The sequence below is a fragment of the Balaenoptera physalus genome (genome assembly GCF_965194825.1).
Source record: "Balaenoptera physalus genome assembly, chromosome: 1".
NCBI lineage: Eukaryota > Metazoa > Chordata > Mammalia > Artiodactyla > Balaenopteridae > Balaenoptera > Balaenoptera physalus.
In genome coordinates this window covers 29323947-29341530 of record NC_138882.1, presented here as the reverse complement: position 1 = coordinate 29341530, position 17584 = coordinate 29323947, and the positions used below count along the sequence as shown (strand labels likewise).

The window sequence follows — 17584 nt, the reverse complement described above, 5'->3', positions numbered from 1 at the left end:
TAATACCTTGACCAAGGTCACAGCACCACCAAGTGGTGGAGTTGGGATTCAAGCCTAGGCAGTTAGGCTCCAGAATAAGGTTTTATCCATTGTACTATCTGCCTCTGATGGTGGTGGGTGAATATTTTCCAAAATATTCCTTTTGGAAAGTCGAATTAAATAGGGTTCTTGACAGTAGGGCTTCTCAGAGATTTTAATATGCTAACACACAGTATGACTTTCTTTAGAAAGAAATTTAGTTTTCAGTATTTCAGTCAAATTTTTATGACTTAGGGAAACTTTTCTGTTAAATCTCTACATATCTCCCAGGAATCAGGTTTTGGGGAATACACAAAATAATTTAAATTATTTTGTGGTAGGACAACTGAGAATTATCACGTGGGAATTATTTGTTTTCCTATCTCATCCGTGCCTCTGGAACTTCAGTCTCTGCCCCCACCTCCCACTTTACTTTCATTCACAAAGAGAGCAGGGAGGTAAGTAACTTTCACTTTAGGTGTAATCAGTGCTCTGAAATGGAAGTGAGAGACGGGGAACATCTTTGACCGTTACTTGAACAATTAGCTGTGCCAGAGTGACATTGCAGCAAGTTCTTCCATATCCGCTGTTCCAACTTCGCCTTTGTATGTTAACAGTTCTGGAAAGTAAATTTGACAATTAAATAACTTGATGCCAGTCAGCTAATTGAATTATGTACCTTTCAAAGCTTGACTCTTAGAATAAGATTTTATAGAATAAAACATTATGGGTACTTTTGGGTATAAATTATTTTAAACAATCTTCTGCTAGGGTTTATTGGCACAGATTTAAAGTATGGGACCCTAAGTCAAACTCTGCAGTAGATTTCATTCTCCTTCCATTCTTGGCATACTGATATTCCTCCATTCTGTGTGTATCCTTTCCTGTATTCTGAAGAATGCAGCAACTCATGGGCAGTAAGCTCTAGAAATTAAGAAGTTTAGCACTCATAATGTATTACTGTTTCTATAAATACACTTGGAGGTGCCCATAATTTATAAATATTTCAAGTGAGATTTTCTATAAAGAACGACTTTGTAATGATAATGATGACTGGAATTGTGATTCTCATGAGGGCTTACTATGTGTGGTCCTGGCTTTCCCACTCATTCTCCTTTCCGGATCCTTGAATTATATTTCTCTCAACAAATAAATTCCATCAATGTTTCTAGAGGTTTGAAACCATTCAGCAGCTTATTTGTATTTCATGAAATGGAGATAATGTTTTGCAATAAGTAAAAACTACAAAGGCAACAGATTAACTCACCAGGCAGTAGGATAGTTTATTAAAAACTGGTTGACAGATTGATTGACTAACTAATACTCTTGATAGACTTTGAAACTGTTAGTTTCTTACTAGAAACAAAGAATGAATGATATGAGAATGATTGCTGAAGATTCAGGAAAGAAATCTGTGGGAGGGCGGATCGTAGAGAATCTGCTATTTCCCATTTAACAATTATAGAGAGACTATTAAATGATAAATATTTTCCAACTATATGCATATTAACTTATTAGGTGCCTATAATCCATGTATATAACTGGACATTTTTCTATAATTTGCCAGCTTGGCTGTATGGAATATTTTTTAATATGCTTTATAATTTAATTTTAAATATGAATATGTATTTTGGGAGTTGCTTCAAACCAAATCTGATTTACAAAAAAAAAAAAGCTTGTATTGCTTACATTTGTATAATATGGTGACTACTTCAGCTTTAGCTTTTCTTAGTTTTCTATTAGAATTCTTCTTTGTTTCTCCTTTTCAAGTAATGGTGACTGGCTGATGCAAATGAGAAGTTTATCAAGATAAGAAAATGTTATTTTAATAGTTTTGGGTTTTTTATAAGAATTATGAGATTTTATATCTTCGTGAGACATTTAGAGTTAGCAGTGTTTGGCAACATGGTTATTTTGATTTATGGAACATCAAGATTAAAAATGATGCTCTGCTTTAGGGAAGGAGAAAAGGAGTTATGCTCAAATCAGCCCTGTCCAGGAGAAATACGGGAGCCACGAAATGCAAACCACATATTCAATTTAAAATTTCCAGATAACCATATTTTTAAAAAAACAAGTGAAATTAATTTTAACAACATAGTATACTTAACCCAATATATAGAAAATAGTATCTTTTCAACATGTAATCGATATAAATTAATTAGATATATTTTACTTTTTTTTCTAATTCTTCACAGCAGTCCAGACTTGAGGCATGTCTCTCTTCAAACTAGCCACATTTCAAGTACTCAGTAGCCACATGTGGCCAGTGGCTGCCGTACAAGCCACTGTAACCCTAGACCTTTTGTTCCTCAGTTTTCCTGGCTTTCCCACAATGTCCACTGTAGATGCAGTCATAAACCCTAACGTCTATTTCTACAATAATTGGAATCATTCTGTACAAATAAGAAAATCGTGTCAGCTTTTTAATTTAAAGCTGGTAGCCAGGACTAACTTTGGTTAATTTTTTTCTGAGGAACTGTCACTTTGAGGGGAGGAGGAGGATAGAGAAAGCAGCTGAAGAGTTAGCTGTACCAGCAGCAAATTACAATAAGTTCTTCCATATCTTACTGTCCCATCTTTACCTTTACATGTTAAGAGCTATGGAAAGTAAATTTGACAAATAATTAGATGCCAGTCCACTAGTTGAATTTAGGCACCTTTCAAATGATGATCTGGGCTGGACATTGCTGGTTGCTTTATGTAGACTATCTCACATATTCTAATAATATCATTTTATTAAATGGTAAAATAAGCCTTAGGCTGAAGTTCCACTCTGGTGTCACTCAACTAGTACATAGTGGAGCCAGGGTTCAAATCTGGACTGTGTGTGTCCAAAGCCCAAGCTCACATCCACTGTGCAATACCACCTCCCCCTATGTAGGTTTTATCAGTAATCTGAGGAAATTTTTTATTCTTTCCTCAAGGTGTTTTGTCTTCGAGGTAGTTATATTGATTGTTACACTTTGAGTAGTCATCTTTTAAGAAATAATAATGATAATAATAATGGCACTAATTGATATTTTTGAACACTTACAATGTGTCAGTACTATACTAAGTGTATTTTACATACAATATCATGCTAGTCTTATAAGAAGAGGTACTGTTACTAACCCCATTTCACATTTGAGAAAACCGAGTGATAGGGTAAGTAACTCACTTAGGGTACACAGCTAGTAAGTGGAGGTATGGAGACTCTGATGCCCAGTCTGGCTGACACCCAAGTATGCACCTTTAATCCCTACCTCCTTGTGTACAAAGAATGACCAACCCAGCCCTGCTGGCAGTCAAGTTTATGTACTAAGGGATAAAGGCCAAAAGTATGACATTATTTTTAGACGTAGTTTAGGATTTTAGTTGCTCATGTTCCTTTTCTTAGGGCACAAATTCTGCTGGTTTGGGTAGGCTCAAGACAGGCTGCCTCCTAGAAATGAATTTGAATATAAATAGATGTAGAATAAAGGTAAAAGCAGGTTCTCTGGAATAGAAAGGACAGTTCTGCAGCTATAAGAATGATGAGGATGATGGCTTAGAAATGGCTTGAGGAAGAAGAAAATCCAACAAACACTTTAAGTTCCTGAAGCAGAGGAAACAGTTAGGGATGTAGATTAAAATAGTTACAAGCAAGTGTTAACAAGCCAAATAGAAATAACGTTAAATCATGAAATGACTAAAAGGAAAAATGTTTTGATGAGGAAAATGACCTAATTACTGTGACAAGAACAATGATTTTCTTATTTAGAAGACTGAGAATTATACTGGAGTAAGAATCTGAAAACTTGGCCTTGGGTCAGTTTTTTTCTTCTATAAGCGTAGTATTTTTCAGCCCCAGAGTTTTGTGCAACAATGGAGAGGTTATAGAGATCTTAATCAAGCTTTAAAAATGAACTGTGTTTTTGTTATCAAGCCAAGGTCAGTCAGCAGATCACAATCCTAATTTCTGTGTACAAACATACTGGGTGGTTGACCAAAGGCCATCATGTTAGAACAATGAAAACCCTGCTGTCTTTCTTACAGAACTTCCCTACTTCCTCAGACGTAGACTTCTGGTAAATTCAGCCATTTGACACATAGCCATAAACTGAGATATAAATTTAAAAGTACTTTTAAGAAGCAAATAACTATCACAAAGCCCTTGCACTTTTCTGTGTAGGATCAGTGGAACTATTCTAAGCATCAGTTTTATATATTAAAAAAAAATTTGAAACATAACAAAACAAAAAACATGGCAGCAAATCATAGCAAACCAATCAATAAAATAAAAATTGTAAGAAGCAGATTAGTGCTTTTGTATGCTTTCTGTTTTGTTAGAATAGCACCTGAGACTTTCCATGCAGCAAATCGTATTGAGTGTCTGCTGTTTCCAGGCCCTATGGTAGATACCTGAAGATACAACAATGAGCAGTGATTCCTAGGAGCTTCCTAGCAAAGGGAATGCAGCTGCAAGCAGGCATTATGAACCTTGATTATGAAGACTTTGTTATATTTGGTGTAGTTTGCTTAAGGAAGCAGAGATGCAATATATTTTAGACATTTCTACCGCAAATGGTCAGATCTGTATGGGTCTAATACCTGGAAAATTCTCGTGGAATGGCTCATCTCCCAACATTCCAGATAAATGAAGCATTACTCTGTTATGCTTGAGAAATGAGACATTATGACATGTATTTAATAATTGTTAACTCTTGCTATTATAGCATATTTCTGAAGAAATTTAATAGCCACAAAGTAATCAACATGTTCCCAATTTAAAACTGGATCATAGAAATTAATTCCAAAACATTTTTATAATAGAATATAAACTCTTTCAGTCAATTGTACTACAATTTGACAGCAATGCAGATCCATTGAGAGGTTACAGAAATGTCATTTTAATATATATTGATCCTCCTGATGTCTAATTTGAAGTTACTCATCAGAAGGATTAATTATTGGGAATATGTAGGTAAACTGATATTTTTCAGAGAGGAAAGGCAAGAGTGGACCCATGTGATCAGTTTACACAGAAAAGTCAGAGATGGAAATATGAATATTTTGACAATATGAAGATGCAAAGGCAAAATCATGGTCTAATTTATTTCATGCAAAAGCATGCTTGTTCTTCTTCTTTAGTCTTTAGAATTGGGCCCATGGTATTGTAAAATAGAATATAGGAGGGCCTAACATTCTCCCAGGAACTTTGATCAAGACAAGCACTTAATGCATCTGAGACCTCTGAGCTACTTAAGAAATTTCAAGGCTGAAAATCCTGAAATGTGCATTTGATGGCTATTCAGTCTCAGTATCTATGATATCTACTATATCTAAGAAACAATTACCAAAATTGCTCTTGCTATTGCTGTAGTAATAAGTGCTCTCCCTGCTTCTAATGTTGTCCCTTCCCCATCTGTTCCCCACACTGCAGCCAGAGTGATCTTTCTAAAGCTTGAGTGTGATCACAACACTCCCCTGCTTAAAACCCTACATTGGCTCCCTATTTCCCTGAGGATGAAGTCCTTAAAAATAGCTTCATGTTCTGGCTCCTGCCTACATCTCCAGTCTCATCTTTCTTCAGTCTCCCCTCCACCAACTGCTCGCTTCTACCCCACAACACATATATTCCACCCTCCACTCGTGCCAAAGCTGTTTGCAGTTTTCCAAAGGCACCTGATTCTCTCTCTTTCCTGGGCCTTTGCACCAGTTGTCCACTTCACTTGTAACAATATTCCTCTCTTTCTGTATATGGCTAATTACTACTCATTTTAAGCCTCTAATATTTTAAGCTTCCTGAAATCCTCCCTCACTGTGCCTAGCAACTCCCCAACTCCTGTCCTATCCACTGTATGATAGCAGGAATTTAGCTCCATTTTATTATTTACCTTACTATTTTAGTTGTTTTTTCTTGTCTATTTTCTTCACTAGACCATGAACTCTTTGAGGGGAAGGTCATGGTCTGTATCTTGTATACTGATGCATCCCCACACTTTTGTGCCTGGCACAAATTGGTGTTTAAGTATTTGTTGAATTGGATGAGCAATAGAATTTTACTAAACTCCTCATGTAAGGCAATGCCGTGGAATGGAAAGGACACCAAACTTACTAGTAGCTGTGCAGTGTTGAGCAAATCTCTTAATTCTCTGAGCTTGAGATACTTCATCTGTCAAACAAGGATATCTGCTCCATCTCCCTGCTTTACAGAATTATTATGAAGAATAAAGAGGTCAATGCATCTGACTGTGCTTTGTAAAACAGAAAGCACAGACACTGGAAGATGATGAGATGGTAAAAGTCTGTGGTTTTTGTCTTAAGTAAATGTGAGTTATTCAGAAGGTGTAATAGAAGCTGGCAATATAGTCTAGCACACCTCCTTGGCCTTGAAGATTAGAGTTTTCAAATTATTTTGGAGATACTATAAGAGAACATTTTTGGAGGGAAAATATTTTTAGGAAAGTTTCTGTGAATTATTTCCTTTCTTTTGTGTTTATTCCTTTGAAAGAAGTTGACCTCTTTTGTTTCTGCTTCCTTTCCTAGAAGTGACTCACACTCTGATCTGATAACTCAACTTTCAACATTGTACTTAAAATTCTGATATACTTTACAGGGAAGAAAATAGAAATAATTTCCTCTAGGAAATATGTATAATGCCATGAAGTTTTTTGCATGCTTGAGGAAGTAGGGATTACTGAATCCTAGCCCTCTTGTATTTTCCTTTCCCTATTTGTTCCATCCCTCTACTTCTACATTTGCTCAAATATGAGAACATAGTCCTTGTTAATAGTAAACAGGTACAGGATTTTGGTTCTTCTCAAACATGGAAGATATCATTCTGTCTACTGATTTTACTTTGTTTTTATTTTGTTGTTATTATCAATAACAATAATAAAACTAAATTAAACTATTGGCCAAAATAGGGATTATTTTATCCCATTCTCTTCTTCTAATCAGTAGGTAGGAGGATCCTTAAACCTGTAAGGATACTTAGTATTTTCTGTCCCTTAACAGTTGTTCATTCATTCATTCATTCACTCGTTCATTCATTCATCAAATATTTGTTGACTGCACAACTGTATTCCACGCACCATTCCAGGCTCTTGGAATAAATTAATGAGCAAAACAAAGGTCTCTATTCTTCAGGCACTTACATTCCAATTAAGATATGTACGTCTTATCTTTCCTAGGAGTCTGTGATAAGCTTGAGGCAGGAGATGTATTTATGTGCCTTTTAATGTTTTTGCAAAAGTCAATATATTTCTTTAAGGAGGATACAACTAATTGATGGTGTCATTGTAGGAGGAAGTGTTCCAATAACATATGGGACAAATGGGAAAGGAGAGGGAGGACTAGCTTGGGATTGGCTATCAAGATGGATAATATGGGTAGTAAATGACACACACACACACACACACACACACACACACACACACACGGATAATTGAAATAAGACTCTTGTCATCCTTTATCTCATTTCTCTGCATCCCTGACAGAGTAAGATATTGAAGCATAGAGATTCATACTATGGACTTTAGATTCAGGTAGGCCTGAATTTCCTGGCTATGTCCCTTAATAACTGGGGGACTTTGAACAAATTGTACACCCTCTCTAGACCTCAGTTTCCTCATTTATAAAGTGAGGATAAGAGAATTAAATAAAAGAATACATGTAAAGAGCTTAGCTTATGCTAAACGTTAGTAAATAATAGGTTACTAAAATTATTAACCCTTAAAGTAGGCTTTTTTCCTGCCCTATTTTCAGAAAGAACCTCTGGATTAAAAGAATTAAGTTACTTGTTCACGATCACATAGGTAACAAGGAGGTAGATACTATACTTGGATCCTCTAGCTCTGTGAGTTTTCTACTGTACCCCATTGCCTCTTTTTTTTATTTTTATTTTTTAATTTATTATTATTATTATTTTGGCTATGTTGGGTCTTCGTTGCTGTGTGTGGGCTTTCTCTAGTTGCGGCGAGCGAGGGCTACTCTTCGTTGCGGTGTGCAGGCTTCTCAATGCAATGGCTTCTCTTGTTGTGGAGCACAGGCTCTAGGCATGCGGGCTTCAGTAGTTGCAGCACCTGGGCTCAGTAGTTGTGGTGCACGGACTTCAGTAGTTGTGGCGCACGGGCTCAGTAGTTGTGGCGCACGGGCTCAGTAGTTGTGGCGCACAGGCTTAGTTGCTCTGTGGCATGTGGGATCTTCCCGGACCAGGGATCGAACCCATGTCCCCTGCATTGGCAGGCAGATTCTTAACCACTGTGCCACCAGGGAAGTCCCTCCATTGCCTCTTAAGATGTGGTTTTCCCAGAACACAAAGAGAATCAAGTGAAAAAATGGTGTGTATGCTTTTAAAAAAAAGCATTAATAGATAGATACTGCTGCATATAAAACAGATAAAAACAAGGATTTACTGTATAGCACAGGGAACTATATTCAATATCTTGTAATAACCTACAATGGAAAAGAATCTGAACCACTTGGCTGTACACCTGAACTAACACAATATTGTAAATCAACTATAGTTCAATTTTTAAAAAAGCAAAACAAAAAACTATAAGGAAATATTTAATTCTAGTTACTCATAGATTTGATTTCCATAGTAGATTAGCAACTTAGAAAGCACTTCTGTGTATACTAAGTTTGAAAAAATGAGTATGTTAAAGAATGGATTCCAAGTTTCTCACTGTTGAGGAATAATGTTACACTTAGGGAAAGAGAGAAGACTAGGTTCTATCTATGTTATTGGATTGGAATTACAGACATCAATTTGAATGTGTATGTATATATTCATATAAAGACGTATAGACAAATATTCATATTTATATTTATATATTCATATGTGTATTCATATACTGGCTCTGTCTACTAAGGTGACCTAGAAGCCAAGACTTGTCAGTAGCAATGAGTACCACCTAGTGACAGATCTTGATTTCTAAATACCATTCTCCACCAAAAGGCACAAGAGCTCCTTGAGCAAATGCTGATTCCAAGACTGGTAAAGGACAGTACAAGATGAAACTGGAACATCTTGTAGGAATAGGAAGCCAAGAAGTGCACAAGAATAATAGATAATAATCATATTATTAAAATAGGACCTGGTAGAAGTATTTACAATGAAAATTGGTAAACACTGCAAATGAGGGATACCCCCCCCCAAATCAATTATTAAACATTTTCCAGCACACCAATAACATCAACCAAGTGATCAAAGATAATATCACCATTATTGGGACAAGTGGACATCATGTATCTTAACTCACAACAGCACCCCACACCTCCCTGCTGCTTCTCTCTGTAATTCCATCAAGAATGGCTCTCAGCTAGTAAGTATGTTATAAATGGTCTCATACATTTTGTTACACCAATATGCTACTGTCACAAAGCTCTCTATATTTTACTTTAAAAAGGAAACACCTTTTAACCAAAAGGGTTGTGTGTCTAATACTTCAGTCACTAGTAAAAGGTGAATAGAAACATGGCAGACAGGATTGGTGCCTCAAATCACTGGCAACACCACGTCCTTGTCCTCAGGTTAGACTTGAGGCTTTCATCATTTCCGTGCCGCACTCACTGGTGAATTTTAGGATCGTCAGAAACTTTCAGTCCTTTAATGTAGTAGTAAAATTTTAAATGTACTTTAAAAAAAAATCTGATTAATCATCTTTGCTCGGTGACATGGGTTTTTCTAAATAGCAAGATTTAAAATAATAAATGATATGGAAAAGTTGAGGATTAGAAATGTAAAGTTAATTCTTCAATCCCATTTTTTAAATGGGATGGTAAATGACATTTCAGAAAATATAATCAACCAGAATTATAATCAGAAAAAAGGAGAGACTAAACCTCAATGTATGCTTAGTCTGTGTTTGAGGCCTACCCAGTACTTGTTCCCTCCTTTTTAACTCTCAATTGTCATCAAGTAAACATCGACCTGGCCCACACGCCCATGTGTTGCCACAGGTGATGTGGATAACTTGGAGGAAAAGGTGGATGTTCCTATTCTAATACATTTTCTCCTTTTTAAAGTCAGCTCTACTGAGGTAAATTTAAATATAATAAAAATCACCAATTTTGAATTTGCAATTAAGTGTGTTTTGACAAATGTACATAGTTACAGAACCATCATAACCATGATATAGAACATTTCTATCAACCCCAAAGTTCCCTCATGTCCATCCCCCACCTCCAGGTCCTGGAAATACTGACCAGTCACACTATTGTTTACTTTTCTAGAATTTCACATAAATGAAATCATAAAATATGTCTTCAGTACCTGGCTTCTTTAAGCATACTACTGTCTTTGAGATTCACCTAGGTGTCATATGTAACAATAGCTTTTTATTACTATTTTATTACTACTATTTCTAGTATTCCATTGTAAGGCTATACCACGATTTGTTTATCTATTTAGCAGTTAATGGACATTTAGGTTGTTTCCAGGTTTTAGCTATTATGAATACATCTTTCAGCCTTATTTTAGTAACAACCAAGAAATTCTTCTTTACTGCCATTGCTTTTATTCCAGTTTGTAAAATATGGTAACTATAAGTTTGGTTAAGTGAGATCATCAATATTTTGAGTAAGAACTGAATGAAAACCATTTGGGGAAGCCTGGCCCAGCTATCTTTCACAAGGCTCTCACACCCAGCTGGAACTGACTTCTTATTTTTCTATGCTTTAGTAGTTTTATTCCCTAGTACCTTTCTTGTGGTATATTTCACCTTTTACCTTCTATTTTGGCCATTTTGAATTCCCTATTAGGACAGAGACTGTGCCATATTTATGTATCTTTGTTTGACCTGTGCCTAACAGAGTGTCTTTCAGAGTTATGTTATATATTAAATGAATTGGTTTGGATTCTTCTCTGATCACTTCCTTGGATAACTAAGTGGTTTTTATTAATTCTTTCAACCCATTATTGCATTACCTGTAGAGTGTTATAAAATAAGGTTCCTAAATCAAAATATTTCGAATCCCACCTCTGCCTTTACAGCATTTACAATAACCTTTGAGAAGATTTCTAATTCTTTATGACCCTCCTTTTTTTTTTCCAACTATAATGTGAGAGGATTTGATTAAACAAATTTGAGATTCCTTCTCAGTTCTAAAATGTTAAGGTTTTATAAAAAACCTGCTAAGTCAGAAAGAACCTGCAAGGTGAGAGGGCAACATGGAAGGAAAGGGGTATATAAAGAAGGTAGGAAAGCAAAAATATGTCGTGTTTTTATGTAATTGAAAATAAAATGTGTAGTTTCTTAAACAGAGTAAAAGTTGGGCAAGGATTCAAGAAACAAAAGTTGATGTGTAACAACATTTGTTGGTAGAGCATTCTTTTAAATTGTTTTATAAGGAGAACAATAAGACAGTAGTTCTTTTCTCTAGTAAATTTAGGAGATCAGTAATTAGGTTCCTCATTCTGAAAATTACTGGTGAGACTGGCAGCCCCTTTGTGTAAGTGAACCATAAGCCCCAGTTTACAAAGGGTAGTCCCAGTTATGACTGTTTGTCATGGTATAATTACTTATGATTAATTATTAATAATGCCCCTTTTCACTCTCAAATGGGTATTGGCTTTGAACAATGCATTTTTTGGTCACCCGATTACTGGGGATCTCAGAGTCCTAGGTCTCCCGACCTATATCCCCTGCTCTAGCTAGGATTCTGTCTTGGGGATGGTTACTCAGTGAAAGAATCCACAGTGCTCTCTTCAAGCTGACCCCTTCAGCAGGAGCATCTCCATCTGGCAACACCTTTAGAGCCATTCTCTTCCATACACTCTTCTCTCTTTTTTTTCACGTCTGGAAAGTTTTTGCCTCCTCATATAAGACTTGAGCAGATTCTTCAGCTTCACTTAAAGACTGCAGCCTTCTTTCCCCTATGGCAAGTATATAAGAACATCCGTTCATTAAACATTCACTGCCCACTTCTGTGTGCCATGTACTGAGCTGGGTTCATGGTATAGAGAGACAAAGATGGCAAAAAGGGACAGACAAGTAAACCAATAACCAAAGTGTGATGAATGCTATCTTAGTAGGATACATACATACACAGCATATACTGATGTCACTGTAGAAAGAACAGTTAATTTAGGAGAGAGGGGAAAGAGAGGAGGGGAATTTTGAGCAGGTCCTAAAGGAGCAGTATACATTGAACAGGGGTGACGGGTTGGTGGGAGGCAGAGAGCGGTGAGGTGGGCGGGGGAAAAAAACATCCCAGCAAAACGCAGAGACATGTGCAGCTTTCCATGGCCGGAAAATACGTGGTATGACTGGGGAGGCAAAAAGTGGCCTCGACGGACCATCCATGTGTTGCAGTATACCAGTTTGGAACTGAGTGTGAGGCAAGACCTTGGAGCAAGTCCACGGGGTGTTGTTGCTAGAAGTACCAGAAGGGACCTTATTTCACATTTAGCGTGGCCCCCTGATTATCCATTTGATTGAGGTGTGGGTGTATTTTCATTCTGGAATTTTATACTACAACATTACCACATGCATTGACCGATTTCAATACAGACTTTCCTTATGTTGCTTTATGATTAGAAGCCAGTGATTTGAAGTTCCACAGCAGTACATAGACTAGTAGTGATAGCTTTATGGAATTGTTTATTTTTAGTTTGGCAAGACAAGACAGTAAATATCTCAATCAGTAAACTAAAGCAGCATGGATGAGAAATGCCCACAAGAAGATTAGGAGTTAGAAATAACTAAGCCAGTTAATTGAAGGAAACCTTCATATCACTTACCCATATTTAGAGAATAAAGAACCAACCTAATGTGTGTATATGTGTGTGTGTGTGTGTGTGTGTGTGTGTTTATGTGTGTGTGCTCACACACAGTGTCATTATTCACAGTGGTGCCAGTGATGAGGTCCTTTGCATTCTTCAGGTTCTAATTGTTTAGGAAGTTTCTCTCTTTAGGAGCCACTGTGATTGGATATTGACCCATCCACTGGTTAATATCCAGTCACCGTGGGGTGAGATACATCGTCTTTGACTACAGAAGCTTCTCATCCTGCAATTTCTTTCAGTGTGACCCAAAAGGAATCTTATTATGAAGTGCTGGGAGAAGTTTTTTATTTTCATATTCATATTTATATTCACATTACATGGCCTAATGTGTGAAAATATTTAATGAAAACATGCATGTGGTACTGCAGAATCATTTACTTGCCTCCAGATAGAATCTCCTACATTATATTTGAGATTCCGTTTTAAGTTTGGGAGGAAAAGCAGAGGTGATCTACAAAACTTAGTTTCAAGAATTTCAGTTTTGGGTGTATTGAGTCATGCTGTTCCTGTAACTTCAGGATCTTTAGGAAATATTGGCCATTCAAAAGAAAAAAGAGGGCTTCCCTGGTGGCGCAGTGGTTGAGAGTCTGCCTGCCAATGAAGGGGACACGGGTTCGAGCCCTGGTCTGGGAAGATCCCACATGCCAGGGAGCGACTAAGCCCGTGAGCCACAACTACTGAGCCTGCGCGTCTGGAGCTTGTGCTCCGCAACGGGAGAGGCCGCGGCAGTAAGAGGCCCGCGCACCGTGATGAAGAGTGGCCCCCGCTCGCCGCAGCTGGAGAAAGCCCTCGCACAGAAACGAAGACCCAACACAGCCAAAAAAAAATAAATTAATTAAAAAAAAAAAAAAAGAAAAAAGATTAATTGGCGGTACGTAACATTGAGAATGTTATAGAGAATGGTGTTTGTGTTTTAAAGTTACAAAATGGCATTATTCAGTTGTCATGATTTTTTTGATTTTTAAAGTTGCTTACTTTAGTCCATTTGGATTTATGGCAAGTATTTAACATTGTATGAAAGGTCCTTTGGATTTTCCGCCTCAAGTAAGGGGGAGTCTGTAGAAAGATTGTTGTCTACTTATGCTTAACCATTTACTACGTATCAGCTCTCTGTGGTCTGTAGGGGAAATGATGGGGATTAGTGCATCTGTAGTTTAAATTTCTGTCTGTCTCCTCTCTGCCTTGTAGACTGGAAAAAGATAGCATTCAGCAGAGCTTTAACAACGATGCAAAGGCCCAAGCCCTTCAGGCCCAGCAAAGAGAGCAGGAGCTGACACAGAAGATACAGCAAATGGAGGCCCAGCATGACAAAACTGGTAGGTGGTAGGGAAAGATTAGAGCCTGGGCACTTGCTCACAAGCCAGGCCCACGCCTTACTGTGAAATGACATCAGGAACACCTGTAACCTTTGGCTGGCCGAAGGGAGCAGATGCTAACTACACCGGAGATTCCGAATTACATATTAGTTAGCGTTTAAAAGAGAAAATGGAAAGTATTGCCCACTGTCTGTTGATTTCAGAGTGCTGCTCTCACATCTGTTGCACCATCTGGATTATGAGTTTATTTACCTGTGTTCAAGAAACGTAAAGCTGAGAGAGACCACAACAAAGTAGAAAAACAAAGGGCTTGTTTTTGGCTGGGTTTTCAGGCACACATGTTATATAAAGAAAATAGCATCAGAAGCTCTGCGGGAAATGCTCTGAGCTTACAGTTAGAGTCTCCTGAATAGCATTGAACAGTTCCCACAGTACACACATTATAGCTACTCTAAAAGCCTAATGAGTTTGCTTCAGCATCCAAACTGGAGAAAAGCTTTAGCCATTAATCGGTTCTTAATTCACTGTCGCAGCTGGATGTAATTCAGTGGCTCCAAATTGATATGTTCCTTTATTTAATCTTTGCAGCTTCGAACATTTTTAGCATTTGTATGATTTCCCCACCTCCCCCAACCCAGTCTAGAGTGATGTTTAATCCTTTGCATTCTTCAAGTTCTCACAACTGCTGTTAAAATTCACTAATACAAGGCATTGACCACAGCTGGCAGCTTGGCTAAAAATTGCCATCTTTCATCACATTGGCACTATTCTGCAGACTGAGTTGGCCAGTAACTCTTTACCTTTAATTTGAAAGTAAAATGCACTTTGAAAATAGGCAGTTTGATTTGTTCAGTCGGAGCATTATGTAGTTCCTTTCACTTTTGAGTTGTGTGTTCACAGACAGTGTTAGTCAAAACAAGACAGTGTCAGTCATTATAATTCCACACCACATACACCAAGCTGATTGTACTATTAAAACAAAAGTTTAATTGATCCTGTTTCTTCCAGAAAAATGTTGCTTAATTTTTAGTGCCTTGATTTATTTTGCTTTGTATGCTATATGCTTTTTTGTCAGTCATTGTCTAAAACTGAAAAGAAAGGGCCTGTTAAACCTTTCACCTAAAGATCATTTTCATGTGATTTAATGTATACTATATTTGATGACATGGTAATAAATGGTTGCTTATCCTGTAAGTGAAAAATTGCTAATGTAAAATTCATTAAATAATCTGTTTGCTAATAAAGAGGCAAATGTCATATTGATCCACATAATTCACTCCATCACTTTCAGTAGAGATTTTCTTCTCACGGTGTTTGGCCAGAAGAAATGAAAATTCACCAGGCCTGGTAGTTGTTTTTCCACTGAAAACAAAAGGAGAAGATTACAGGATGAATTATTGTTTGCCTCCACTACTAGCAGGATCCCGGTGATCAAGGAGTCTTGGGCAGTATCTCTGAGTGCTAGATAAGAGTATTAACTGAGCCACCATGAGAATACTTCCTTTTGTTCTGCGCAAAAATACATACTCTCTTCAGTTTCTTTGATCAGATCTTCATTGAAGCTCACACTAAGTAGATAAGGAAAATTATTTATTTCCAATAAAATAAGGAAAGTTATGTATTTTTCTTTTATGATTAGAGAAGTATATGCAAGATTGGGGTAGTGAAATATGTGAGCAGATATGAAACATAAAGCATGAATTACAGTGTAGAAAGAGTTCCTCAATTATTTTAGTTTTGAATTATCTGGCTGTGATAAATTTGACACTCTGTTTATAGTAAAATTATCAAAGTAAAAATATATTGCATATTACAAAGATATAAGCATCTATGACTCCACTTGAGGTATTTGACAATTTATTAACATGTTAAAAATTACACAAAGCTGATATGATCAAAAATGTTTCTGGTGTGTAATTATTAGGGAAATAAATGTCTCACAAGATTTAGTGTCTTGCCAGATGAGCATTCCTTTGACCTAGGACCATAAAAGTGATCTAGCACTTATAGGAAAAGTGTGGTTGTCTTAGCACTTTTACCACTATACATGTGGAAGCACTGCAGAGCTACAACCATAAACATCTTATGTTGTTGGGGGGGTGGTTATTATTATTTCTAGAAAATGAACAGTATTCATTGCTGACCTCCCAGAATTCATTTCTGACAAAGTTAAAGGAAGAGTGCTGCACATTAGCCAAGAAACTGGAACAAATCTCTCAGAAAAGCAGGTGGGTAATATTATACAATACTTTCAGAGCACTGTTTATATGAATACTGTAATTTTTTTCTTAAAAGACAGCATTTCCACTATTTTATAGTCTAATGTCAAAATTAGATATGTATTGACATATTTCCTGTAAAAAAACATTTTCTCTCTATGAAAATTTTCTTAATTGTCCATACAGACACCTTGATGTTTTTTCATAATTAGGTATACATACTATAATTTGACTTTTTTAATGTTCAGAATTGATAACTATGAAATTTCAGAGCACAAAAGTCAAGATGGCATCCTTTTAATAAAGGATGCAGATAAATCAAGCAGTTCTAAAGTCATATTTTAACACAGCTAACATATTTTAGTCTGTTATCATAGTTCTCCATGAACACATAAAAGCTATCTTTAAGGCAAATGATAATGGGTAAAATATGAATGTATAAAAATAAAAGTAGATGATACTTTGAAATAAACCAAAACCATCTTTTCTTTCTCCTAAAATTGTTTTATTTTAATAAAATAGCCATCATTGATTTTGTAGGTGCATGCTCTTTTATAAATCCACTGATTGGGTTCTTAATGAATTTTTTTCTGTACATTTTCTAATCATATTATCTCAATAAATGAATTATTTATATTCTAAATTCTAAGAAGCCTGAGTTCTCACCTTAGCTCTGACAGTAGCTGTGTAATCTTGGACAAATTTATTTGACCTGCTTGAACTGTGGTTTCCTCTTGTAAATGAATGATGTTGAACAGAATCACTTTGACTTGAACTCAAAAGAAATCATTCGTTTAACTAGCTAGGTATAAAATGTCGCATTACAGTATAACCTAATGGGAAAATAATCTGTGTATCTTCTCTTGCATACTTTTCTGAAACTCACTTAGATCATCAAAGAACAAGCAATAGGGCTCAGCAAACCAAATACTGACTTAGGTTTATTATTCAGAAAGAATTTCTAGGAGGGTCAGAGCATGTCTGATCACTCTGAGCCCTGTCTTTGGTTCCTGCATCAATAAGCTGGCTTACCTTATGGAATCCCCATCCCTGAATTTTTTGGAAAATCAGGGGGCTTATGAATCCAATTCTTTCTGCTCACAGGAAGGCAGAAGCTCCTATAACCACCCAGAATGTGCTCTGAACATGCACCTTCTTAGCGAATACTAATTAAGTATCTTGTTTGGGATGGGAAAAGGCTTAGGGTACCAAAATACCCAGTATTTTCAGGAAATTTGACAAGGAAACCCAAATAATTTTGCCATGGAAGAGAC

At 36.6% G+C, this 17584-nt stretch overlaps 1 protein-coding gene across 11 annotated transcripts in view; it reads left to right on the top strand.

Moving 5' to 3' along the window:
• SDCCAG8 (SHH signaling and ciliogenesis regulator SDCCAG8) overlaps window positions 1-17584 on the top strand; it is a 263302-nt gene that overhangs the window by 153343 nt on the left and 92375 nt on the right. For 9 of the 11 annotated variants that reach the window (XM_082470278.1, XM_082470276.1, XM_082470274.1 and 6 more), the window contains 2 exons: window positions 13964-14091; window positions 16211-16319. The exons of 1 other annotated variant lie outside the window; for it this stretch is intronic. In XM_082470278.1, the coding sequence (XP_082326404.1) occupies window positions 13964-14091; window positions 16211-16319 (237 nt within the window). The remainder of the gene's footprint in view (window positions 1-13963; window positions 14092-16210; window positions 16320-17584) is intronic. One more of the 11 variants, XM_082470273.1, reaches the window with a different exon arrangement.